Source organism: Giraffa tippelskirchi, chromosome 12, assembly GCF_054371585.1.
Source record: "Giraffa tippelskirchi isolate mGirTip1 chromosome 12, T2T-mGirTip1v1.2.pri, whole genome shotgun sequence".
Lineage (NCBI taxonomy): Eukaryota > Metazoa > Chordata > Mammalia > Artiodactyla > Giraffidae > Giraffa > Giraffa tippelskirchi.
The window spans coordinates 148,124,970-148,149,823 of record NC_137286.1 but is presented as its reverse complement, the minus strand read 5'-3'; the positions used below and the strand labels follow the sequence as shown (position 1 = coordinate 148,149,823).

The 24,854-nt window shown below is 55.6% G+C and overlaps 1 protein-coding gene and 1 long non-coding RNA gene across 2 annotated transcripts in view; one reads left to right on the top strand and one right to left on the bottom strand.

Moving 5' to 3' along the window:
* RAB20 (RAB20, member RAS oncogene family) overlaps nt 1–18,175 on the top strand; it is a 29,326-nt gene extending 11,151 nt beyond the window's left edge. The window contains exon 2 of the mRNA XM_081551901.1: nt 17,167–18,175. Coding sequence (XP_081408027.1) covers nt 17,167–17,708 — 542 coding nt within the window. The 3' untranslated portion in view covers nt 17,709–18,175. The remainder of the gene's footprint in view (nt 1–17,166) is intronic.
* A 17-nt stretch (nt 18,176–18,192) lies between these two features.
* On the bottom strand, nt 18,193–24,590 carry LOC145530473 (uncharacterized). Its single transcript, XR_014071817.1, has 2 exons — nt 21,219–24,590; nt 18,193–19,284 (listed from the first exon to the last, which is right to left on the bottom strand). It is a non-coding gene; the product is annotated as an uncharacterized LOC145530473 (long non-coding RNA).
* Between the last annotated feature and the right edge of the window lie 264 nt (nt 24,591–24,854).

Sequence of the window (24,854 nt, the reverse complement as noted above, 5' to 3'; positions counted from 1 at the left end):
ACCACTCTCTAGGTGCGGTGGATGGGCTGCTCACTGTGGGGGCTTCTGTTGCAGAGCCCGGGCCCGAGGTGCTCACTCTGCAGTACTTGCAGCAGGCGGGCTCAGTAGCGCTGGTGCTCAGGCTTGGTTGCCCCGAGGCTGGTGGGGTCCTCCAGACCCAGGGATCGAACCGGTGTCCCCTGCATCCATAGGCAGATTCTTAACCGCTGCACCATGGGGGAAGTCCTCCGTTTACGACTTTCAATTTCGATTTCCAGTTTATAATTTCTCAGCTGCTTTTGGAAAGAGGTTGCGGGGCTGGGACCTCGCTTTGTTCCCTCGGTTCCGGACACGCATTCAGTTCCCGTTGTTGAAGGGCCACTTGTGTTTCCATGCATGCCCGCACCCAGGCATCCAAGGCCCCGTGTCTTGGAGCAGAGGCCTGGCTGAGGGGAGTGGGCTGAGCCAGGCCTGCGGCGTGGGGGTGTCAGCACTGCGTCCGGGGGAGGGCGCCGGCCGCGCGAGGGGACCGAGAGCCCTCGGTCTGCCAGGGCATTGGTTGAGAAGAATATGTTCTGTGCGTTTTTCTGGTTGGAGGAACAAAAGAGCCTTTCTTTCTGAGATGCTCCCATGTCTGTTTGTAAAACTAGTGTTTCAGCGGGGGTGGCCGTCGGGAGGGCGAGGGCCACGGGCAAGGGTGGGCAGGGTGGGCGGCCTCCTGGGCCCAGGCCTCCTCGGTCCACCCCGACCTGCGGGCCCCAGGTCTCCACCGTCCCCCGACTCAGCGGCAGCTGTGTTTGTCCTCTGATAAGAGCTGCAGTAGCTGCTTGTCACCCGCATTGTGAGACTTCACCAGAGGCCTTGGAAGTTCCTGCCTGTTTCCAGGCCGCTTTGAAGAACTGCCCCAGGAGCGGCTGGGCTGGGCGTGTCTTTGAGGGCTCCTGGGTTCCGCGTCTCCCTTGTGGCCTTGCTTTCCTCACTCAAACAGGTGGATTTGTTCCTGGGACATGAGAACACGGCGGAGGTGCTGTGAGTTTGTGTTTTCCTCTAGTTCTAAAAACCAGAGGCGCCCTTATTACACATTGTGGCCAAATGCACAGTAACTGAATGTTAAATTGCTAGAATCTTATCAAAAATCCTCAGCCAGGAGAATTTCCAGATAGGGCATTTTCTTGAAAGACTAAGATTAGACAGTAATGAAGTCTATCTCTTGAAGGTGGTTTTATGTGATGCTGAACTAGTATGTCAAATAATGCTCCAGGTTAGAATGATGGTGTTATCTAATCTCTTATTCTGCCTTGAACTGAAAACTTTTAAAGCAGTATTTATTGGCTCAAAGAATGCAGTGTTCAAAACACTAACTGGAAAAGCTATATGTACCGCAGTGTTCACAGCAGCACTATTTATAGTACGATAGCAAAGACATGGAAACAGCTTAAGTGTCCGTCAACAGGTGACGGAAGAGTGGATAAAGAAGATGTGGTATTTATACACATCGTGGAATACTACTCAGTCATAGAGAAGAATGAAATAATGCTATTTGCAACAACATCAATGGATTTGGAAGGTATTATGCTGAGTGAAACGTCAGACAAAGACAAGTACTGTATGATATCACTTATATGTGGAATCTAAAAATATGACAGACTAGTGAATATAACGAAAAAGAAGCAGGCTCCCAGAGAACAAACTAGCGTCACCGGTGGGGAGAGGGCGATTGATTGCATCTCGTCGAGAGGCTCTTTTGTTCCCAGTCGCAGCCGAAGTGCTGCCCTGGGTTTGAAAGTGAATGTTCAGGTGTGCACGGCATGTTGCTCACACCGTTGGCAGAGACGGGTAGACACACGGCCCTTCCGGGATCTTGCACAAAAGGGGCCACGGTCTCTACAACTTCCCCAAGATGCGGCTCCAGCACTGATTTTAGCCACATGGTAGCCGCTGCTTTGGAAGCACTGAAGGCCAGGGCTGACCTCAGCCCTGTGGGTGCCGTGTGTGTTGTATTTGGGGCCCCTCACCAGGACCGGGCTTCGCTGGTGGGGGTCTGAGCCGGGCGAACTGATCAGCGTTTATGCGCTCGGTCAGTGAGCCAGCCCTGTGGTCTGAGACGCGCTCACGTAGACAGAGCAGCTGTCGGGTGTCTCCACCTGCCCTGTAGACGGCGGGGCCGAGCCTACCCTGCCCGAGCTCAGGTGTGCGGTCCCGGAAGGCCTGGAGGGCGGGGTGCCGGGGAGGCTCTGCGGCCGGCCAGCCCCGCAGCCTCGTTGGTGGTGGCGCGGGTTTCTGAGGGGCCGGTGTCCTGCGGAAGGCTGGGCCTCAGGCTCCGAGGGCATGGCCTGCCCCATCGGTGGGCATGAGTCGCTGTGTCCTCGGTATATCTGACACCCCTCGCTGTGCCCCTTCTTACCTGGCTTTGCCTTCTCTCTGGGGATGGGCATTTCGTCTTCCTCTTTGGCTGACCCTCAGCTTCTGGGCTCAGCCACCTCCAAGGAGCCCTGGGTGGCACTTCAGTCACTGTCTCAGCAAAGTGGCTTCAGGCCCCTCCTGGTCCCTCCTGGCCCCTCCTGGCCCCGTCTGGTCCCCCCTCTCCCCTCCCGGCCCCTTCCGGTCCCTCCCGGTCCCTCTCAGCCCCTTCTGGTCCCTCCTGGCCCCGTCTGGCCCCTCCTCTCCCCTCCTGGCCCCTCCCGATCCCTCCTGGCTTCAAGTCTGATGGGCACATGGTGAGCACAGTCTGGACCCGTCCTCTCACCGGTTCTGTCCACACTCTTTTCGAGCACCTCCTGCGAGTTGGACACTGTGCTGAGCCCGGAGGACCGCAGTGAACAAGGCAGATGGCCTCTCGTCCTGGAGTGGACTTGGGTCAGGTTGCTGGTGACAGACCCAGCCTGTGTGATTGGCGCTCTAAGGAAAGGTGTGGGTGACGGGGGCATCACTGGGGACCTGAGGTGCATTTGGGGGGAGGCGGTGGCCACTGTTCCTTGTGGAGAAGCGGTGTGTCCGTGTCTGCACAAGGCTGGACCGTCGCTGTGCTGTTCCCCGCCCCCTGTCCCCGGGGTCCCCACATCTGGGCCCCTGATCACCTGCGCCCTCTTGACCCTTGAGCTGCTTAGGTCATCAGTCTGGCTCCCTCAGTAAGTGAGGTAACTGAGGCCTTGAACATGTGTTTATTTTTTTTATATCTGTTGGAGAGTCGTGATTTTGCCCTTTCTTGAAAATTGTCTTTTAACACGCATCGGGTGGAATTGTTTGAAAAATGCTTGACAAATCTCGTCCCTGTTCTAACAGAATTCAGTGTCCCCTCCCCCACACTAGAACGCTTGTCGTCGGGCAGTTCCTTACCTGGCAGGTATTTGTGCCAGCGTCGAGGTCGCTGGCTGCTTGCTTCCCGGGCGTTCTCGAGCAGCTGTGTGCTCTGGCCTCTGCTTCAAGATCTGTAGAGCTGTGCCACCAGTTGTGTGTGGGGTGAGGTACCTGCGTGTGCATGCAGGTGTACGTGTGCACGTGTGCATGTGTATGCACATAGGTTGTACAAGTGCATGTGTCTGTGAGTGTGCAGGTAGGTAAACATGTGTGTGCATGAAGGTAGACATGTATATGTTGTACACGCACACGTGTGTATGTATGTGTATGTGTACCAGTAGGCACGCATGTGTATGTGCGCATGCAGGTAGACACGTGCACTTGTATGCACATATGTTGTACACACGCATGTGTATACAGGTAGGCATACATGTGTCTGTGTGCATGCGGGTATATGCGTGCATGTGCATGCATGCATGTTGTTGTACGTATGCATGTGTATGAGTGTGCAGGTAGGTAAACGTGTGTGTGCATGAAGGTGGACATATACATATATGTTGTACACTCACACCTCTGTATGTATGTATGTGTACAGGTAGGTACACGTGTGTATGTGTGCACACAGGTATACATGTGCATGTGCAGGCATGTATGTTGTACGCATGCATGTGTATGAGTGTGCAGGTAGGTAAACGTGTACATGTGTGCAGGCAGGTATACAGTCTGTGTCTGCATGTGCATGTATGTGCTATATGTGTGCGCACACGTCTAGCTGGCTGCTCTGCCCGTCGCCCGCAGCGCCCCCTCAGCCAGGGTTGGCCCTGTGCCTTCTGAGGGGCACCGGCTGGCGGGGTTGGAGGAACGGGACTCCGCCGACTCCAGGAACTAGGGACTGAGGGGTGGTTCTTCCTATCTAACTGGCCGCTGGTCCTGAGGAAGGGCAAGTCAGCGTGAACGGAGGCTGTTTCTAATACTTGGAGTTCCTGCCGAGACTGCAGCTCTTCAGCGGGCTCCTGCTTCAGGGCAGCCTCGAGCGGCGTGGCGCTCGTTCGGGCCCCGCTGGGCTCATCTCCCACAGCCCGGGCTGCGTGAGGACCCTGCGCTGCCGCTTTCAGAGCCTGCTGATCTGTCGTTTCCTTGGTCGGCATCTTTTCTGCAGCAGCTGTAAAAGCTTGTTCTGCACGTGACTAGTTCCCAGTCTGATAAACAGCCTGGTAGCTCAAGTGAGACCTGCAGCTGTGCCCTGAGACCAGAGAGGGTGAGCTGCAGACACGCACACGCAGGTTCGCCCCGCATCTCGGGTGCTGACGGCAGCCCCGGGCCGCTCTGGGCTTTACAGTTGCCCCGCTTGCTCCTCGAGGGGGGCCGGGGGAGGCCGGGGTGGGGGTGCGGCCGCAGAATCCCGGTTGCCCACACCTTCCCGGTCAGAATCTGCATCTCAGCAGGCCGCCTGCGAATCAGGGTCCAGGTCGGGAGCCTGGCTTGCTCAGCCACAGGCTGGGGGCTGTGGGCGTCCAGGGCCAGGGTCAGGCCGCTGGAGCTTTGTGGCTCCGTTTGCACATGCCGTCCTATAACCTGTTTTTCATCTTTCTGCCCAGCATCATCTGTCTCTCATCTTTCTACTATCTTATCTGTCATCTGTCTGCTAATTTTTACCCATGTGGAATTTTTTGTGATGAAATATATGTGAAATTTAGCAGTTCACTCATTTTTGTGTACAGCTTGGTGGCATTAAGCTCATTATCATTATTGTGTGACAGTCACCACTATTATCTCCATAACTTTCTCATCTTCCAACTGAAGCTCAGTCCCCATTAAACACAAACCTGACCCCCAGCCCTCCAAACACCACCCCCCACCCCGTAACTACTTTTTTGCTTTTTATCTCTGTGAATTTGACTCTTCGAGGGAATTATTTAAAATTTTTGCTTTTATGTATAGCATAATTTTGTTATATTTAAATATGACAAACTAAGTTCAAACAAAACACTTTTTTGTCAATGGCAGTTTTTTAAAAATTTAAACAAAATACTTTGATATGATAGATTTGAAAGAGTTTTTGTTCTGTTAATTGATGCAGTTATATCCAGGAACCTGATCATTCCCAGAAGGCATTTCTGATTTTCAAATCTGTCTGTGGACAATGTACTTTCTAGGGAATTGTGTTAGGACACACCCAGTCTGTCGAGCAGGAGATAACTAGACTTGGTGAACATGTGTAAAATCCTTTGTTTCCTTCGGATTGTTCAGAAAAGGCTTAATAGCCTCCCGTTGGGTTAGAATTACTGTGCTGCCCCCTTATCCTTGGGAGATGTGTTCCAAGACCCTCAGTGGATGCCTGAAACTGCAGGTGGTACCATACTCTCTCTATATAATACTTTTCCTACATCACCCATATGTTTGATGAAATTTAATTTATAAATTAGGCACCATAAGAGATTGACAACAGCAACTAAATAAAATACCACAGTTGTAACAATACCCTGTCATAAATAAAACAGGACTCACTTCAAAAGTTACAAGTTGTTTATTTTTGAAATTTTCTCTTTAATATTTCTGGGCCGTGGTTGACCAAGTGTCATCTGAAACCTTGGAAAGTGAACCTCAGGTAAGGCAGGTGATTGTTTCAGGAAAACATTCGCTGTGAGCTGTGTATTTCTCAGAAGACTTTATATTATGGAGAGGAAGACAAAAGACAAATTCTTTTAGAAATACCTGGGATATTTACTGAATGGGTTACCCCAGATCAGGAGCCATTTTAGATACTTAATATTTTGAGAAAACCCTTTATAGTAGAGAGCTTTCTTAACATAATATTTGCAGTTCAATCTTGTCTTTGAAGCAAGTTAAAACTTGCTTCCAAAAATCTGAAATGCTTTTAGTTTCCTGCTTTAATAAGTAGAGGATTTTGCAAATAATTGACTTTTTCTTTGATAATCTCGTTTTAAAAATTAATTCCCCCGGGACAACAGAGTATCTGTTGAAGGTAGAGGAGGTTGGGATTTAATATCCTCGTCTGTGAGAGTTTTTGTTTCTTAAAGTTAAATCTGTCACGTAACTGTATTTTCTTTGGATTTGCCATTTTTCTTAATACTAGACTGCTAAACAACGTCCCTTTATATTGTTTGGTCTTCTAACTGAATTATTTTTAGTAAATCTATGTCTGAAGAGAATGAGTAATTTGAGAATTCCAGTTTTAATTATTTGACCTTGAGAATTATCTCATAAAGCCCAATCAGTGAATCGTAGGTGAGGGATTAATTTATGAGCAGGTAATTATGTGGGTGGTTTGTATATCATATGTATTCTTGCTGTTTGTTCAGGCTTCAAATGGCCAAACAGAAACAACAGAAATGACACGTGTGCTGATTTGGGTACATGTCATTGTACATGTATTGAAATGTGGAAATAAATACATTTTCCTCTCTCCCATGTGTTGGTACTTTTTGAGTTGGAAATCATTTGGGGTTTGGGTTCCATTATTTATAGAAGGAAAAAAAAACCTCATCATACGGGCATGGGTTAGGATGACTGTGGTTAAGTAGTTGCCCACTGATCTGGGAGTGAAATCCCACAAACTGGTTTTCATTGTTAGTGGTGTCAGCCTGCGGGCCTCCTGGAAGACTCACCTCTTCTGTGTCATGAAGCCCGGCTCTGTTTGGGATGCCTTTTGATGGTCACAGACGATCAAGAACAAAGGACCTATAAATGCAAGCAAACTCAGTTGGATCATTGGATTTAAAACAGTTTATCTTTAAAATGCTATCTAGGCACCGCCTTGGCCAGGGTCCTTCATTAATCGGGGTTGAGGTCTTAGTTCTTTCTTCTGGCAGAAGAGATACCCTCACTAATATTGTGGGGTAGGATTTTATTGTTTTCCTTTTCAACTGCTCCGCTTTCACCTCCAGCTGGTGACTGTCGGCTCAGGATCTTTCCCTGCACGGGATCTCCCCAGGTTTCTGCAGGCGATGACGTGGAAGGGTCGTGGGGCCGGGGCTCAGCCAGGGAGGCGCCTGGTCCCTGGACTACCCCACCGGGTTGGTGAGGCCAGGCTGAAATCATGTGGAGCTGGAAAAATGCGGCTTTCCGCCTTCAGAGCACAATCGCTTCAGGGCGTCCACACCCTGTGGGGGCTGTTTCCACTGAGGACTCAGGTTTTCGCCGTGGGTGCTTATCTTGCCTTTAGGGTTTGCTCAGTCTCTGATAACAGAGCGGTAGCAGTGAGCATCCCCTCCTTACTTCTTCTAGATTTTGAGATTGTTGTTCTTCAGTCGCTAAGTTGTGTCCGAGTCTTGGTGACCCCGTGGACCGCAGCATGCCAGGCGCCTCTGTCCTCCGCTGTCTCCCAGAGTTGGTGCAAACTCACGTCCATCGAGTTGGCGATGCCATTCAACCATCTCATCCTGTGTCTCCCCCTTCTCCTCCCGCCTTCAGTCTTTCCCAGCATCAGGGTCTTTTCTAATGAGTTAGTTCTGCGCATCAGGTGGCCAAAGGATTGGAGCCTCAGCTTCAGCATCAGTCCTTCCAATGAATATTCAGAACTGATTTCCTTTAGGACGGATAGTCATCCTTTCAAGGGACTCTCAAGAGTCTTCTCCAACACCACAGTTCAAAAGCATCAATTCTTCAGCACTTAGCCTTCTTTGTGGTTCAACTCTTAACATCGATACATGACTACTGGAAAAACCATAGCTTTGACTAGACATTTGTCAGCAAAGTGATGTCTCTGCGTTTTAACACGCTGTCTAGGTTGGTCATAGGCTTCCTTCCAGGGAGCAGGCGAGCCCAGTCTTGTCCCGCTGACCCAGCTTGGAGAAGGATTTGATCTGGCAGTTCAGCCTTGCGCTCAGGATCTTGACCCTGGACCCTAGATCTGGTGGCTGGGGTTCAGGACCGCCTCTGCCTGTGTGCCCCTGACCCTTGTCTCCTCTGCCAGGGCTTCCATCAGGCCTGGGGGTGGGTGTGCGGCCGCAGTCCCCCTGGGGGATGGGAGGGGTTCAGTGGCTGTGTGTGTGACGAGTGTGGATGCCGTGAGCACTGCAGATGTGTTAACTCCGGGAAAGTTATTCACATGCAGCGCGCTCGCCGTGAGAGCCAGACTAGCTCCCGCTTCTGCTCTGCCTGCTTGACGAGGCGACCCCTTGCCCGAGGGGCACTGGTCACCCTGAAGCTCACTGCCCATTGCTGACAGCCCCCCTCTTAAGACACAGCCCGCAAGCCGCTGCTCGTCTGGATTATGCGCTGGCTTTCTTTTCCACCTTCCTCGCCTCTCCCTTTTGGAATTTCTCAAAAGGGACTTGGGCCAGATGTGGGTGGTGATTTCTTCTTGTGCAAGGCAGCCTAGAGGTTGAAGGTCATTCATTTGAGCAGCCTGGGGTCAAGCTGGAACCAGTGAAGCAGCTTTGGGCATTTCTGTCCCCGTGACTGAGCTCTGTGCACTAATTACGGCCTGTTTTCAGGAAGCAGGCAGAGTTGCTGACTCGGGCTCGGAAGGCGACACGTGACTCTTCATTTTCCTTGAGGCTGGGTGTTTGAGTTCCCTGTTATCTCGACATCCTTGTCAGCTTCTCCTCCAGGGGGTTCACTGAAGTTCACCAGCGCCTAGCTCTTGAGAGGAGAGGAAGCGGTGGGGGTGGGACAGAAGGTTCTCGTGGCCGACACGTGGGCGCTGTCCTTGTTCAATTCATGACTGTTGGCGTCTGTGAATGGGGAGGCCATGGGCCTGCAGCCTGATCCATACCTTCGTGGAGTGAGAGTTTCCTGGGACTGTCGTGATAAAACTCCGCACGCTGGTGGCTTAAAGCAACAGAAGTGCATCGTCTCGTGGGTCTGGAGGCTGGAAGTCTGAAATCAGGGCTGGGCAGGGCCGTGCTCCCTCTGAAGGCTCCCCCACCCCCAGCTTCAGGTGGGCGCCGGTGTTCCCGGCTGGTGGACGCATTGTCTGTGCATCATCATCCATCTGAGTGTGTGTGTGTGTGTGTGTGTGAGTCGCTCAGTCGTATCCGACGCTCTCCGACCCCACGGGCTGTAGCCCACCAGGCTCCCCCGTCCGTGGGATTCTCCAGGCAGGCAGCCTGGAGTGGGTGCCGTGCCCGCCTCACTCCTCTTCTTCCCGGGACACTGTTCATACTGGGTTAGGTTCCAGCCTAACGACTGCATCGCAACCTGATTACACCTGCGACGTCCGACGAGGCTCCGTTCACAGGATCCGGGGATGCGGGCCGCCGTCTTTATGGCCTGACTCTCAACCCCCTGCTGATGGAGAGGAGACTTTCGAAACTGCCTCTTTTATAGGACAGAACACAAGGATAAAAGATAAAAAGGGAGACGATAACTTGAAACCCAAGAAAAGACCGACATGAATCCCTGGTTCCATTCCTCGCCTCCCCGCGCCGGGCCTGCCCGTGCCCAGTAAAGCGTGTGCCCTGGTGTCCGCTGCGGAAACCCCGTCCTTCCCGTGCTTGGCCACCCGGCTGGAGAGGGCGCGGCGGCTTCGCGCGTGCGGCTCCGTCCTGAAGCCGGGGGTGCCCCAGCACGGGGGGGCAGGAGGCTTCTCCCTTTGTGGACCTGACTTAGGAGGAGAAGCAGCCAGGCCACTGAGGAGGACAGGCCGGGAGCCTTAAGGCAGTTCGCGTCCGGGTGAGCCTTGCCGTCGCGAAGAGTCTCTCAGGCCGCTTCCCCTTCCTCGCAGGCCACTTTGGCTGTGAGGCTTGACCTCGGGCTGCCGCGGTGCCGGGTGCGGGAGGGCATCGGGGAGCTGACCCACGTGGGAGGGGCCAGCGGGGTGGTCTCTGCTCGTGGGGGGGAAGTGGAGAGGAAAGGGGGACGGGCTGCTGAGACGGTCCTGCCCGCTGGAGGGTCTGGCCTTACGAGCGGCCACGTTCCCAGGGGACCCTTTGCAGAGAAGCAAGTGTGTCAGTGAGGCTTCACCGGAGACTCAGAACCAAGAGGATACATATATACACATCCTCCTGAGAGAGACAGACAGACACACAGAGAGACAGACATGGAGAGAGACAGACACGGAGAGAGACAGACACACAGACAGACACGGAGAGAGACAGACAGACACACAGAAAGACAGACATGGATTTAGATTGGGAGGGGGAGAGTAATTGGCCCCGGGAGTGTGTGGTTGGCAAGTCTGAACTGCACAGGGTGGGCTGGCAGGCAGGAGACCCGCCAGGAAGAGCTGCTGTTTCATCTCAAGTCCAAAACCTGGAAGCAGGTTTGGGCAGCAAGGGCAGAAACTCAGGCACAATACCTTATAACTCAGGTTGTCATATGGGGGCGGAAGTTCCTTTTTCTCCAGGAAATCTCAGTCTTGGCTCTTAAAGCCCTTCAACTGATGGGACAAGGCCCACCCACATCATGGGGGTGATCAGCTTTACTAAGTCGGTTGATTGCCGATGTTGATCACATTCAAAAGTACCCACCAGGCAACATCCAGATGCAGATCAGACCACACGACCGGGCACCACGCCCTGGCCATGTCAACACGTAAGATTAAGCATCACACCCCAGCAGCTCAGTGGCAGACACTCACCCTCATACACTGGAGCCTCCGGGTGGAGGGTGGACTTTGCGATGAAGTGGCTTTGCACACACGGGTAGAGGCACCGTGCCCAGCGCTGGGCCCACACAGAGCTGACCTCCTATATCACCCTGGGAAGGCGCGCGGACCCTGCACGGCAGAGCTTTAAGCATCTGTTCTTTGTGGCCGCTCCTGAGGGCAGCTGTTTCCTCAGGCCGGTTTTGCACCAGGTTCACTGTCAGTGTAAACACAGACACGCAGACGGAATGTTCTGGATCTTGCCTGGGATGGTAACCTGTTGTCGAAACTCACCACGCTGTGCACAGCAAAACTAAAGTCGTCCTTCAGGTGGTTTGTTTACAATGATGCGGGGGAACTTGGAAACTTTGGAGAAGGATTTTATTTCGCATTTTACACTCGTCTTGGACGGGAAGCACGTCACAGCTCACTCTGGTCTGAGCTTCTCCGGGCTGTGCTGGGTCGTCCCAGAGACGGTCCTGGAGTGTCTATGTGCCCCCATCTCCGGTTCTGTGGATCTGTTTTTTATCTTCATGTTACCACATCAGTGTTTTTGTGGGTGTTTTCAGAGTTCCTCTTTCTTTCAGTGTCTGCCCTTACATTTCCTGATAGACCTTGCTCTTCAACTGGCCTGGAATAAGGGTCATTTACCCTGAGTGACGGCCTCTTCTCTCCCCCTTCCGCTCACTTCCAGCTGCACATCACGTTCTCCAGGAGAGCTTTTAAAGGCGCAGGATACCCACGCCCCAGATCCTGGTTCCTGTGCTCCGGGGTGGGGGAGTCTGAGCATCAGTATTTTTTAAAAGCTGCCCCCTCCATGATTAAAATATGCAGCCAGTGTTGCAACATGGTTTCTGGTGGCTGCACCACCCACTGGGTTATTTAAAACTGTCTAAGCCAAAAGGACATGCCCCTCGGGCTGAAGTGCTGGTCGTCACCTGGCAGGAGGTGACTTCACCTGCAGCATCAAAGAGAAGGAATCTGGGCGCAGATCTTCACCGTCCAGCAGCTGGGTGGGGTGTCTGTGGCCGCTGACCTCTGTCCTCCTGCCCGGGGCTGCTTTTCAGCTCTAGGGACACAGTGGGCGGGAGTCACATGACCAAGCACCCCGGGAATAGGGGAGAAGGTCGTCCTCTGAGAGTACGCCTCGTACGAATACGGAACATGTAGGAGACCAGTCAGCAGTGTGACAGGCTGACCAGAGCTCCGGGCTGCCCCTCCTCCAGCCCTCCTCTGGCCCTGCGGCCCTGCGGACCGTCCCTGTCTCCAGCTCCAAGGGAGACGCCCTGCACGGCCACGTGGGTTCGCCAAGCCTGGCAGCCTGAGCCTCGGTTGCATTGGTTAAACGTGAAGCAGCTGGTGACTTTTCTCATTGCGCCCTCAGGGCTGGTGCAGGGTGAGCCCGGTGTCCTGACATCCCCATAAATGGACCACGAAGAAGAGGAAAGTGCCCGATTGCCTAGAGCTTCTGCTCTGGAGCCGGGGCTAAGGGACCTGGCTTGGGGAAAGAAGGTGAGAGAGAGAGAGATACCTTCTCAGAATTCGAGCATTCGGGGAAGACCCTGTGAGCATCCCAGTTCAAGCCCATCACACAGACAAGGAAGTCATCGCTCTGAGGGGTCCAAGAGCTGACATGACAGCAGGCCAGATGCAGGGCCTGACTTCCGGCTCAGCGGACACTCACAAACTCCTGGGAAACTTGCTCCAGAGCCTCGGGTTCAGATACGCCCAGAGCTGACTGCAGACAGCCGCGTCTCGCCACCTCCCCACGTGGTCCTCACTGCCTCTGTGATGCCAGGAATGCCAGGCTCCCACTTAGAGGCAGTTTGGACTATGTTCAGAGCCTCTGTTCCCTGTCAGACTGGCCGGCCTTAGTATGGGCGCTATGCTTGTTTGAAAGTGGGCTGAGGGCTCTGGGTTAGATCCAGAACAAGATTTGAGAATTTCAAACCTGGAAACTGCACAATCGTAAATTCTTTAGCTGGGGTCACGGCATTCAGCTCGTTTGTGTTGGTTGACGGGTAGAGGGCAGGTCCAGGGTTTGATCACCAGCCGTGTCCACCTCTTTTCAGGCTGGCATTTGGGATGCTTTAGGTCCTACTTAGATAGTTATTTTGCTTTCTGTTTTGGAATTGTTATTATTTATCTTTTTTGGTTTTAAAAGGGCAAACCAGACAGTTTTATCTGGAAAGAAGAGCTATTTTAGGCCTTGGTCATTAACAGTCGCCTTGTTGTCCTCAGAGAAAACCATGTAACAGACGTGGAAGCTGGCGTGTCCGCCCGTCACCCGCTTGTGAAATCTAGCTGGTGGGAGCTGATGGTGTTCTTAGCTGCCACTCGCTGTCTGTGAGATTAGTACGTGTGAGAGGAAAGGTCCCAGCCCAGTGGTAATGGTGGGGCAGCATTTCTTATTTTCTTTTCTTTTTGACTAAAGCCTCCTGTTGCCAGTTTGGGGAGATGCCTTGATTGTCATGTCCCATAGGGGTTCATGAAGGGAGTGGGGATGCTGTTTCGTGTCTGCCTGGAGGCACAGAGGGCAATTTGACATGAAATTTGCAATTAAGTTGTTAGGCAGAGGGCCGACCTGCTGTCTGCGCGTTAGGAGGGGCTGTGGGGAGCACCCAGGGTGGCGGGGTGCCCTTCCGGCAGTAGGAGTCTAGACTTGCTTTATCTTCAGCATCCCGGGGGCTCACGGGAGGCGTGCCCTGCGAGACCTGCCCGGGTTTCCCCTCTCCAGCTCGCCTCCCCGTCAGATCGCTTGGGGAATGCTTGGGATTTTGTTGGAGAAGCGGGTCCCTGGTTCAGGGTCCCTCTCCGAGCGAGGGAGGTGACTGGTCGGGTGCAGCCCCTGAGACCCTTCTCCCGAACGTGGTGTCCTTCTCTGCGGGCTGTTCTCTCCAGGGCTGGCCACGCGGGCAGGAGACTGTCCCCCGGGGAGGCCGGGCTGCTGTCTGTGGCGGGATGTGACCATCTCAGAATGACTGGGGTGTAACTTGCTTGTGTTTCTTGGCCATTTGGCCGGAGGCTGACTTGTTGGCAAAGGCCTCTGTGTTTTACATAAACACATGCGTGGAGGTGTCATGCTTTCAACTCACACTCCAAAGACCCTGAACCAAGTGTTCTTCATTTCCTTCGTGCCAAGGATTCCCTTGTGTCCGAGTGGCACCTACCCATGACCCTTTCTCTGAATCCTATATTTAAACACGTGCAGTAAAGTACCAAGTTTGGCCAGAAAACCGAGTTTCCTTACTGGCAGGTTGATAGCGATTGAGATGTTGAGCTGATGGTAAACATACACAACTGTAGTGAGGCTTGAAAGCCGCTGTGTTTGCTGTCGGCAGTGACGTGCAGGGGTTGCTTCCTGCTGTCACCTCTGCTTGCCTGCAGTCTGTGGAGTGGAGGGAATGCCAGCTTTCGGTTAGAGGATGCTGAGAACAGATATTCCACCTCTGCCAGATCAAGGTCATGGACTCCTGCGTTCTGCCCACTGTCGTCAGCGGGGGCCTCTGGACCCTGGACTAGAAATCGGGACCGTGAGAGCCTGGCCGGGGGCTGCTGGCAGGACGGGCTGGGGGCTTGGTGCTCTGCCGCGAGGGCAGACGATCTCACCCTGACCCGCCCTCCCTGGAGCTTCCCCTGCCATCCACCTCCTCCACGTGCTCCATCCTTCCGGGAGGAAATGGGGGGGGCGTCCAGCAGGCTCAGAGAGGCTGGGGTGCTTCGGGGGGTGGGGGGACGGAGCCCGGATACTCAAGGAGGAGTGACTGCCTGGGGGCGCTGGTTCCCTGACGGCCTGGGTCAGGCGCTGGCTGAGTCCAGCGCTGAAGGGTGTTAAAACTGAACTTTGACTTGCAAGGTTCACATCCACCTGAGACCTGCTGGGGCAGGGGCGGGATGGGCAGGGTCAGTCAGCGCTGGGGCTGCCGCACCCCGCACACCCCAGGAAGGAATGAAGGCAACTCCGGCCCCGATCTTCCGGAGGTCAGAGTCCAGCTCGGGGCAGGCGTGTCAGGATGTGCTAAAGGACGGGGAGCCCTGCAGACACCAGGGAGTGTGGGCAAGCAGTCCAGGGCTGCTCCTGGGCTCCTCCGTGGGGGACGGGACATGCCCAGAGAGGTGTCCATGTTACAGAGTCCACCACTGGGCTGCTCGCCGCGTGACAGGCCGATAAATCAGGGATGGGTTGTTGGGGCCAGGAGTAGCCACTCTGCTCGGACAGCCAGCAGACCGAGAATGTGGTCGACTAGCGTCCCCAAGACTCACCTTCCCCGAGTGGCAGTCCAGTTTCTTCTAGAAGGGCGGGGGCTGGACTGGTTGATGCCAGCTTCTTGGTGCCGGTGTCTCTGGTTCCGGCCGTTGTCTGCAGGTTCCGTGCCACCTCCGACAAGACAATCATTATTTTTCTGTTCTGTAACCTTTTATCTCAAGATGAATGAAAATGAGTTATACCTTCGAAGGCCAGAGCCCAGAGAATGCATATTCCAGTGTATTCCAGGCCTCAGGCAGCATTCTTTTACGGAAGGTGCTGAGCCAGCGTGACTCAGCGTGGATCACGACAGGAGGGTTGGCGCTAAAGGAACAGGCCCAGCGCACGGAGTCTGGCTTGCTCGTCCTGCTCCACACGCGGGCCCGGGGGCGGGGGGTCTCCCTCCGCCTGTGCCGGGGGGCCTGGAATGCCTTCCGAAAGGGGCCCCTCCTGCATTTAGGGGGCTGCCCTTCGTGCACTCAGTGAGCCATCTGCCCGTCCTGAGCGAGGAAGAAGGGGAACCGGGGGGCATTTGGGAAAACCCGGGGATGAACGCGGTCCCACGTGGACGCTGGAGACCCCGGTGTGAGGGGCGCTGTCTTGCCGCCGTCTGTGGTCTGGGCCTCTCGCATCCAGGGCTTCTGGCGATCTGACGTGACGGACTTTCAGTTCTTTGGGGCTTTGATGCATCAGGGTTTCGGGCCTCCCCCGTCCCCCTGCCTGCTCCCCCCCCACCTGTCCTCACCCCCTCGCTTTCCCCATCACCCCCCTCCCCCTGCGTCTGCAGTTCAGTAAAGGTGGGAGTTGAGATGGGGGCAAGGATGTCATCTCAGCCTCTGACATGAACGAGGCTTGACCACCTAGCAAATCAGACCAAACTGTTACGAAACCAAGAAATCTTCCATCATGCTTTTCCTTTTTCTAAAAAAACGGAGGAATTTTTGTGGCTTCACGTGCGCAGCGAGTTTAATCGCCCTGAGTGTCGTTGTGGAGACAGGTGTCTGTCAGCCACGTAACCGAGGCCTCCACTCGGGGTTGTGCTGAATGCGCCGGGGCTCAGGGGGACATGAAGGGGAGCCGGGGACCCCCTGGAAGGTCACAGCAGAAGCCCTCGGGGGTGCCCACCCTCTCCCAGAGGACCAGAGAGGAGGTCTGCCCAGGGGAGAGTCATTCTGTGTTCTGGCTGTGACTGCCCAGCTCAGAAAGCACCCTGAAAACTGAAAGGCAAAGAAAGCCTCAGGCTGGGTGAGGCTCTCAGGGTGGGCGCAGCCCGGGCTGGGCTCCTGGGGTCCGGCACTGTGTCCTGGACTCCGGTCCTCCTTGAACCTCCGTCCCCCTCGGAGACTGCCCCCGGGGCTCCTGCAGCCCTGAGGGGTGCCCGTGGGCAGGGGAGGGGGAGAGGGGGCATGAGGGACTCGGGACCTCTCACCCCGCTGCCACTGCCCGCTCTGGGCAAGTGGGGTCCAGGCTTCGGGGCGCCCGCCCGCCTGCGGCAGGGGGACGTCCCTGCCTGCTTTGCGTGTGGTGTGCGTAGCAGCACCCAGCTTGGCTCGAAAGCAGAGTTGCCCTCTTTTCCCTACAGGAGTTCTGAGCTCCTCCTCCAGGTGGCCCGCAGCCTGGGGCGGTGGTCTTGGAGGTGGGACAGGGCCTGGGGCTCTGGGAGCTGGGTGAGCCCCCGGAGCGGGGGAGGGGGCGGGCCGGGCCGGGGAGGCAGACGGCCCCACCAGGAGGGGTTCCTGGCCACATTATCCATAAGCCAGACCCTGGTGGGAGCGTTTCATCTAAGCACCCTTGAGTAAGATGCAAGAATAGGAGCCCCCGCCGCCCATGAGGAGGAGAGCAGGGCCCGGCTGTGCCCCTTGTTTTGTGGGCTCACTGTGGTGGGTGGATAGGATTGTGCAGGAGCTGCTGGCCGCGGGGACCGGCCATCACCCCGTCTCTGCACAGCAGGGTCTCCATCTGGTTCAGCTGCAGCCACACCGCCTCTTGGGGTCACGATTCCATCCATGGTCCCTCCTGGGGGTCCTTCGTGCACGGTCAGGGAGCGCCTCCAGGCAGGGGAGATAACCAGCCACTTCCTCTCCCCTCGCAGGGCGGGAGCAGTTCCACGGCCTGGGCTCCATGTACTGTCGGGGGGCCGCTGCGGTCATCCTCACCTACGACGTGAACCACGCCCAGAGCCTGCTGGAGCTGGAGGACCGGTTCCTGGGCCTGACGGACACAGCCAGCGCCGACTGCCTCTTCGCCGTCGTGGGCAACAAGGTGGACCTGAGTGAGGAGGCACCTGAGGAGGGCGGCCAGGGAGGAGGACCTGGCCCTGGGCAGGTGGGCGGCAGCGGTGGTGGCTGCCCAGCCCCCCGGCTGTCCAAGCAGGTGCAGCTGGAGGACGCGGTGGCCTTTTACAAGAAGATCCTCAAGTACAAGATGCTGGATGAGAAGGACGTGCCGGCCGCCGAGCAGATGTGCTTCGAGACGAGCGCCAAGACCGGCAAGAACGTGGACCTGCTGTTCGAAACGGTGTTCGACATGGTGGTGCCCGTGATCCTGCGGCAGAGGGCCCAGGGCTCACCGCAGACTGTGGACATCGCCCGCTCCCCGCCGCCTGCACGGACCAGATCTGGGTGCTGTTCCTGACGCGCCCCGCCCTGGCCCTGGGGACACAGGTGGGCTGAGGAGCCGATCAGGGGTCACTCTGTAGGACTGCATGTGGAGGAGAAGCCGAGAGGACGTGCCAGCCAGTTCCCAAGACAAGGGCCGTGTGACCGGTTCCCCGCGTCCATCGCTGCCCCGGGAGGTGGGGAGCAGACGGATCACCCGGAGGAGCCACCTGCAGAGCTGGGCTCCCAGAGACCAGCGTCCCCTCGCTGTCCCGTCCTAACACCTGGCCTCTGACAGGTGTCCCCCTCTCTCCGCACCTGCGCGACTCTCCAGGGTTCCTCTTCACTGTGATTTATCTTTGATCCAGCCGTTTGGTACTTGTATCTTGATGCCTCGTAACGATTCTTGACAAATGTTAATTTATATAAAATCAGGAATCACTGTTTTTATATTGTTTGCAGCATTGTGAGCCAGTTTATTATTAAAAATTATTTTAAGAAGAACCTTGGTTTAGACCTTATTTGTGCCCCCGTGGGCTTTAATATGTTACACGGACTTGCAGTTTCTCACGAGGACTGTGGGTGAAGCATGACCTCACACTCTTGCAGCTTCCAGGACAAAATTCTTACCCCAGGTCCTCCTTGGGCTTCTCAGTAAAGAATCTGCCTGCCAATCCAGGATGACCCAGGCTCGACCCCTGGGTGAGGAAGATCCCCTGGAGGAGAAAATGGCAACCCACTCCAGGATTCTTGCTGGAGAATCCCATGGACGGAGGAGCCTGGTGGGCTGCGGTCCATGGGGTCACAAAGAGTCAGAACCAACCTGTCACTAAACAGCAGCAGCAGCAGTGGGCCCTCACTGCCTCTGCAGAACAGAGGGCAGCTGACCTGCCCTTCCCCAGGCCGGTGTCCAGGAGGCCTTGACACAAGGAAGACCCACCTACACACACAGGAGTCGCCATATCCGTGACTTTTCTTCTCCTTTGCTAAAAAAAAAAAATCAATACACTGTCACTCATTTCAAATTTAGTACTCAAACCACCTTGGGAAAGGTAAATTGTCCACTTACACATATTTTCTCCCTCTGTCCAGATCATAGGACTAAGAGTCATGAAGATATTCCATTTAAAAATATAAATAAAACCCCCAAGTGTCTCAAGCAGAAGTTAGCAGACTACACTCTTGAGCCAGATAAGCCGTGTCTATTGTTATAAATAAAGTTTTATTGGCATTCAGCTACACCTATTTGTTTTATATGTTCTCAGAGGGTACAAGGACCAAGTTGAGAATTTTCAGCAGAGATCCTGTTCATCACGAGCCCACAGGAGTCACTCTCTGGCCCTTAACAGAAAATGTTTGCCCATCTCTGCTTTTAAAGCCTTGTTATCTAACAGAAATATAATGCAGATCACATATGTAATTCTAAATGATTTAATAGTCATATTAAAAATTGAAAAGAAACAATTCTAGTAATGTATTTTAGCCTAGCAGATGCAAAATAGTATGATTTCAACATAAGACCCAATACTAAAGTTACTCTGGTGGCTCAGATGGTAAAGAATCCGTCTGCAATGCAGGAGACCTGGGTTCAATCCCTTGGTTGGGAAGATCCCCTGGAGAAGGAAGTGGCTACCCACTCCAGTATTCTGCCCTGGAGAATCCCATGGACAGAGGAGCCTGGCGGACGAAGGTCCACGGGGTCGCAAAGGGTCGGACACGACTGAGTAAGCCCAGCACAGGGCTCCTTGCTGGGGCTCCTTGGGTGATGGCTGTGTGAGCTTAGGACACTTCTGTCATTTTGCTGCATCAAATCCTTACAAATTCCAGATACTTATTTTGGCTCGTATGCCTAGTTGTCTTGAAGATACAAGTTCCAATAATAGAAGAAAAACTGAAGGCTCTGTCTCTGCTGACCTCTGTGCAGGTTGCCTAGGCAGTTGCTGAATCTGAAACCTCTTTTCCAGGGGTGATGGGTGGTCAGCTTTGTTCTCAGGAGACGCCAAGACAGGGAGGCTGTGAGAACACAGCTTTTGTTTTCTTGCAAAAGTGAAAATGTTAGTTGCTGAGTCATGTCCAACTCTTTGCAACCCCATGGACTGTAGCCCACCAGGCTCCTCTGTCCATGGGATTTCCCAGGCAAGAATCCTGGAGTGGGTTGCATTTCTTTCTCCAGGGGATCTTCCCAACCCAGGGATTGAACCCGGGTTTCCTGCATGGCAGGCAGACTCTTTACAACATCTGAGAACTGTAGCCCATTCCAAAGAGAAAAGGGGTCAATTCAGTTACTTTTATTGACGTAGATTAGTTTCCCATTTAGTGGGTGGAAGGTGTATTTATTTTTCCATAAAGTGTCTCTGCTAGGGAGAGCTCTGGGAGACCCAGGAACCCATCACGAAGGCTGTGGAGGGAAGCATCCTGTGAAGTCACTTCTGTCTCCGAGGTCAGGGTGGCTGACTTCTCACGACCCTTTCCTCCCACACCGTCTCACTCTGAGCATCCCCAGCTCGTGCCCTTGAAAGACCCCTGTCCCGGAGGATGGCCCAGAACGGCGCCTTCTCCGTCAACAGCGCGTGAGCCTTGCAGCCTGTCTGCGGCCCTGAAGAGCAGGCTGCACTCTGGGCTCCGTCCCAAGGGGACTCTGGGTGCTGGCCTGGGCTCTCGCCAGGGAGACTGTACTGGGGTCTGAGCTCACGCACGGGCTTCTGGCCGTGACCTCTTGGGGACCAGTTCCCGACCAGGAGGCTTCAGCTCCTCTAGTGAGCCAGCTGGTGGAGAAGGAGGGGGTCCTCAGCTGGGACCTTAAACGTTCCTCCTTCCTCCCCTTGTTCAGACGCAGCTGCTCTGAGGCTGGGAGGCCGCGGATGGCCCGGGGTTTACCTTCTGATGTTTCATTTAAGTGTCCCCGGAAACCTCCTTCTCAACGGCAGCTCCAGGTCGGGTGTTTCCTAGGGGGCTTGAGGTGTCCTTCATGGGAAGCTTCAGTTCAATTCAGTTAATTTGCTTAGTTGTGTCTGACTCTTTGAGACCCCATGGACTGCAGCACGCCAGGCCTCCCTGTCCATCACCAACTCCTGAAGTTTACTCAAACTCATGTCCATTGAGTCGGTGATGCCATCCAACCGTCTCATCCTCTGTCGGCCCCTTCTCCTCCCACCTTCAATCTTTCCCAGCAGCAGGGTCTTTTCCAATAAGTCAGCTCTTCGCATCAGGTGGCCAAAGTTTTGGAGTTTCAGCTTCAACATCAGTCCTTCCAATGAATATTCAGGACTGATTTCCTTTAGGATGGACTGGTTGGGTCTCCTTGCAGTCCAAGGGACTCTCAAGAGTCTTCTTCAACATACAGTTCAAAAGCATCAGTTCTTCGGCGCTCAGCTTTCTTTATAGTCCAACTCTCACATCCATACATGACTACTGGAAAAACCATAGCTTTGACTAGAGGATGCTTATGTTGTAATCTGGGCTTCCCAGGTGGGCCTAGTGGTAAAGAACCTGCCTGCCAATGCGGGAGACATAAGAGACTTGGGTTCGATCCCTGGGTTGGGAAGACTCCCTGGAGGAGGGCATGCAACCCACTCCAGTATTCTTGCCTGGAGAGCCCCATGGACAGAGGAGCCTGGTGGGCTACAGTCCATAGGGCTGCCAGGAGTCGGACACGACTGAGCTGACTTAGCACACATACACACTTGCATGTTGTAATCTGGGTGCTGGAAACATGGGTCCCCCTTCTCACAGGCTGCGAGGCTGGGATCTTACGAGAGCAGCTTGGTCGTTTCTGAACCTGCCCTCCTGGTGGAATCGGCACTGCCTGGCATTCTGGGAACCCCTCCCGCAGACGTCCCGCAGCTCTGCCTCCAGTGAGGTCTCCCTCTGGCCGAGACAAGTGGGGCTCAGCGCCCGTGATGCTGTGGGCAGCGGATCAGAGACAGTCCTGTCCTCCAAAGGGAAGGGGCTGGACTGACCCGTCCTTCCCATGAGCTCCGCCAGCCCTGCACGTGCAGAGCACCTGTGCAGATGACCACGAATGACCATGATGACCACGAGTCACCGAGGGAGGCAGGCCCTGGGGAGCAGGAGCCTGTGTGAGAGCCGGGGTGGCCTCTCCAGGGCTTCAGTACAGGATCCGCTCCAGCTGCGGTGGTTCTTCCCTTCGCGTAACTGGGGGGGCCGGCCCGCCTCTGAGTCCCCCCCGCCCCCATCTTGCTCCCACCTTTCCCACTTCTGGAAGATGGATCCTTTAGTCTGCCCTGTCAGAACTGGGCAGGGCTGCTGGGTCTGCAGTGTAGACGCCGCCCACAGGTCTGCGGTGTAGACGCTCCACACAGTGTGTCTGCTCTGGGGGCTGTGGGGCCCCGTCCTCCCTTGCTGGATCCTAGAGAAATGTCAACCTTGTCCATTTGCAGGACCTCCTTCCTTCCCATGGACTGGCCTTGAAGTCACTGGCCCTCACCTGGGAGGACCATCTGGAAGGTAGCTAGTGTGGGGGTGTGAGGACCCAGGCCCGGTGAGAACAGGTGCCTCTGGGGCCAGAGGCCCCGGCGGCTGGAGACAGAGCCCCTGCCGAGCTTGAGTCTGGGGCCGGGCAGCCCGGAGCCTCCTTCCTCCTGGAGGTCAGCGTGGTTGTCTAGGTTTCTAAAGGGCAGTCCCCACCGCCCAAGACAAGATGAGCGCCCCTCACATTACCGCCATCTGGTCCTGTCCATTGGCAGAGTAGCGGGGGCCCAGACGGAGTCCCCTGGGTGCTCGTCTCACGGGCCCAGGGCTGCCAGCATCCTGGGGAGGAGAGCTGGCCGGGGCCCCGAGCTGCCGTCATCTCGGGGTGCCCAGCGGTCTGTCTCTAGGGACCCTGCCCTCCTCCTCCTGGGTGTCACTGGCTCGTTCCTCCCTGTATATCGGGGGCTCCTAGTTGGGGGCAAGGTCCTCTGGGTGGGAGGGAGGCGTGGGGAGCCCTGAACAGAGTCCTCTTAATTTGAGTGCAGGAATTCCTCCCCAGGAGCCTGCAGGTAGAAGGCAGAGGGGAGTCTTCCAACGTGTGCAGTAAGGGAGGTCAGCTCCAGACAAGCGTGTGGGTCTCCGTCTCAGAAAAGCTGGACCCAGCCTAGCGGCCTCTGGGAAGTGGCTGCGATTTTATGGCTGTTTGACGCATTGAATGACCCACAGGCTCCTGTTCTGCCTCCACCCCAGAGGTCCTTTGCCCCTGAACTTGGCTGTGGAAAGAGGCAGGGCCTCCGTGAGCCAGTCTGCACTCGGCCAAGCCCCCGGGGTCAACGTGCAGGCAGGGAGGGCATTGGGGCCCCCGGGATGTGCCTCCCCCTGCAGTCACCCTGAGTCATCCGGGCCCCGTGTGGAGTTGGGGCTCCATCAACAGTGGTGATCTGGGGACGTGGGCTCGGTATCGGGGGAAAGTGGCCTCGGGGTGGAGTACCTGCCCCTAGCCGGGCTGTGTCCCCTCATCCACGGTGGTGCAACCCCTGAGGTGGAACCTCCTTAGCTGTAAAATGGTGCGAGAGTCACAGCTCACGAGGGTGGCGGGTAGGGCCGCCCCGGGAGGGCCCTGAGCTCGGCGTCCTCGGCAGGGAGGACGAGTGATCGTCCCGTAAGGTGACTGCGACTGGGAGGACCATCAACCGGGAGGATCGTCAACTGGGAGGACCAGCTGGAGAGCCTTGCTTTCCTTTTTTTCACTGCTGTTAAAAAAAGTCGGGTTTACCGAGAACACGTTCACTTCACGAAGCTTTGCCTTTGTGGCTTTGACTGTGGCTTTTTTAAAGTTTTATTTTTAGTGGCTGTGAGTGACGTTCGGGAAGTATGGAACCCGGAAAAGGTGCTTTCTCTTCTGAGGGATGTGTGAGCGTGTGTGCACATGTGCATGTGTGATGTGTGTGCACACACGTGCACACAGCACGTGTGCCTTCGGTAAACACCCAGCTGCAGTGGGAGCTGAGGCTGGACACATGTGGGGCCCAAGGGCCTCGCTCTCTGCTCCGGAGACCCCACGGCCTGGAAGTCACCCGCAATGGCCATTCCTGCTGGGTGGTGCCTGGAGGGTGGTCCCTGCACCCCCCCCCCCCAATCATGAGGCTGGAGTGAAGGCAGAGGTCGCGGCTGCATCGGCGAGACCACAGTAAGGGGGGCTGGGGCGGGCCCTGGGCCTTGCCTGCAGGGCCCCTCGTCTCCAAAGTCTCCCACGTCCGCCTCCTCCCCTCCCTCTCTGCTTAGTGCCTGCAATCCGCTGTTCCTCTCTTTAAAGAACGCACCACGGCCCCTTCTGGGTGCGGCTGCCTGGAGGCGGGGCCACGTCCAGCGTGGCCTGAGCCAGGGTGTCCCTGGGTGCAGGTGAACAGGTGGAATCTCTGTGCTCACTGCCTCCCCAGCGGCTCGCGGGCACCTGTCTGTGCGGCTCTGGGGCTGTGGGGGCTCCGCGTCCCTGAACTTTCAGCCTGCGGACTGTTCGCTCGGGCTCGCCCTGCCATCTCCCTGTCCTGCAGCTCAACGTCACCCTTTCCGTGCGTGCCAGGAGTTTATTTGCAGAGCAGTTCTAGCTCGTCCCACGCGCGACCTATTCTGGATAACTTGTCTCCATGGGAACGTCTTTAAAACCCCCCAACGACAGGGACCCTCCACCCACTTCCTCCTGAGGCCGGGACGTGACACCAAACTCACAAAAGGGTGTGCACACCAGCTCTCTGCAAGCCCTTCCACGCACAGGAGTGGATTAATGCTCAGGACACCACCGTGGCCTGCGGGGTTTCTGTTTCAGCTCTCCCGAGGGCCCCCGGCCCCGAGCGCAGACCTGCTCCGGCGTCCTCCCGACTGGCTCTTCTCGGGCAGCGGGAGCTGCAGCAATCCTCCTGGGCTCAGCCTGGCTCTCGGTGCCCCTCCAACTGGCCAGGGTGCGTCCGGAGGCGTCTCATGTGGCTTCATGTGAGTCTGGGCGCCGTCTGCGGCAGGGGTGGGGACAGCCACCTTATGAGGCAGTTGGGAGGCAGTGCCTCTGACCTCAGGGCGCCCACTCTCGGGAAAGTGGGGACAGTGTTGGCCACTCAACGACCCCTACCTTCCGGGCTGGTGGCTGTGTAGCCCTGAGAAACTAGACCAGAGAAATCGCATGCAGCATGCACGGGTCTGTGAAGGGCAGCTTGAACTTTCAAGGTTCAGAAGCTTGGCTGTTTGACTTCAGACCAGG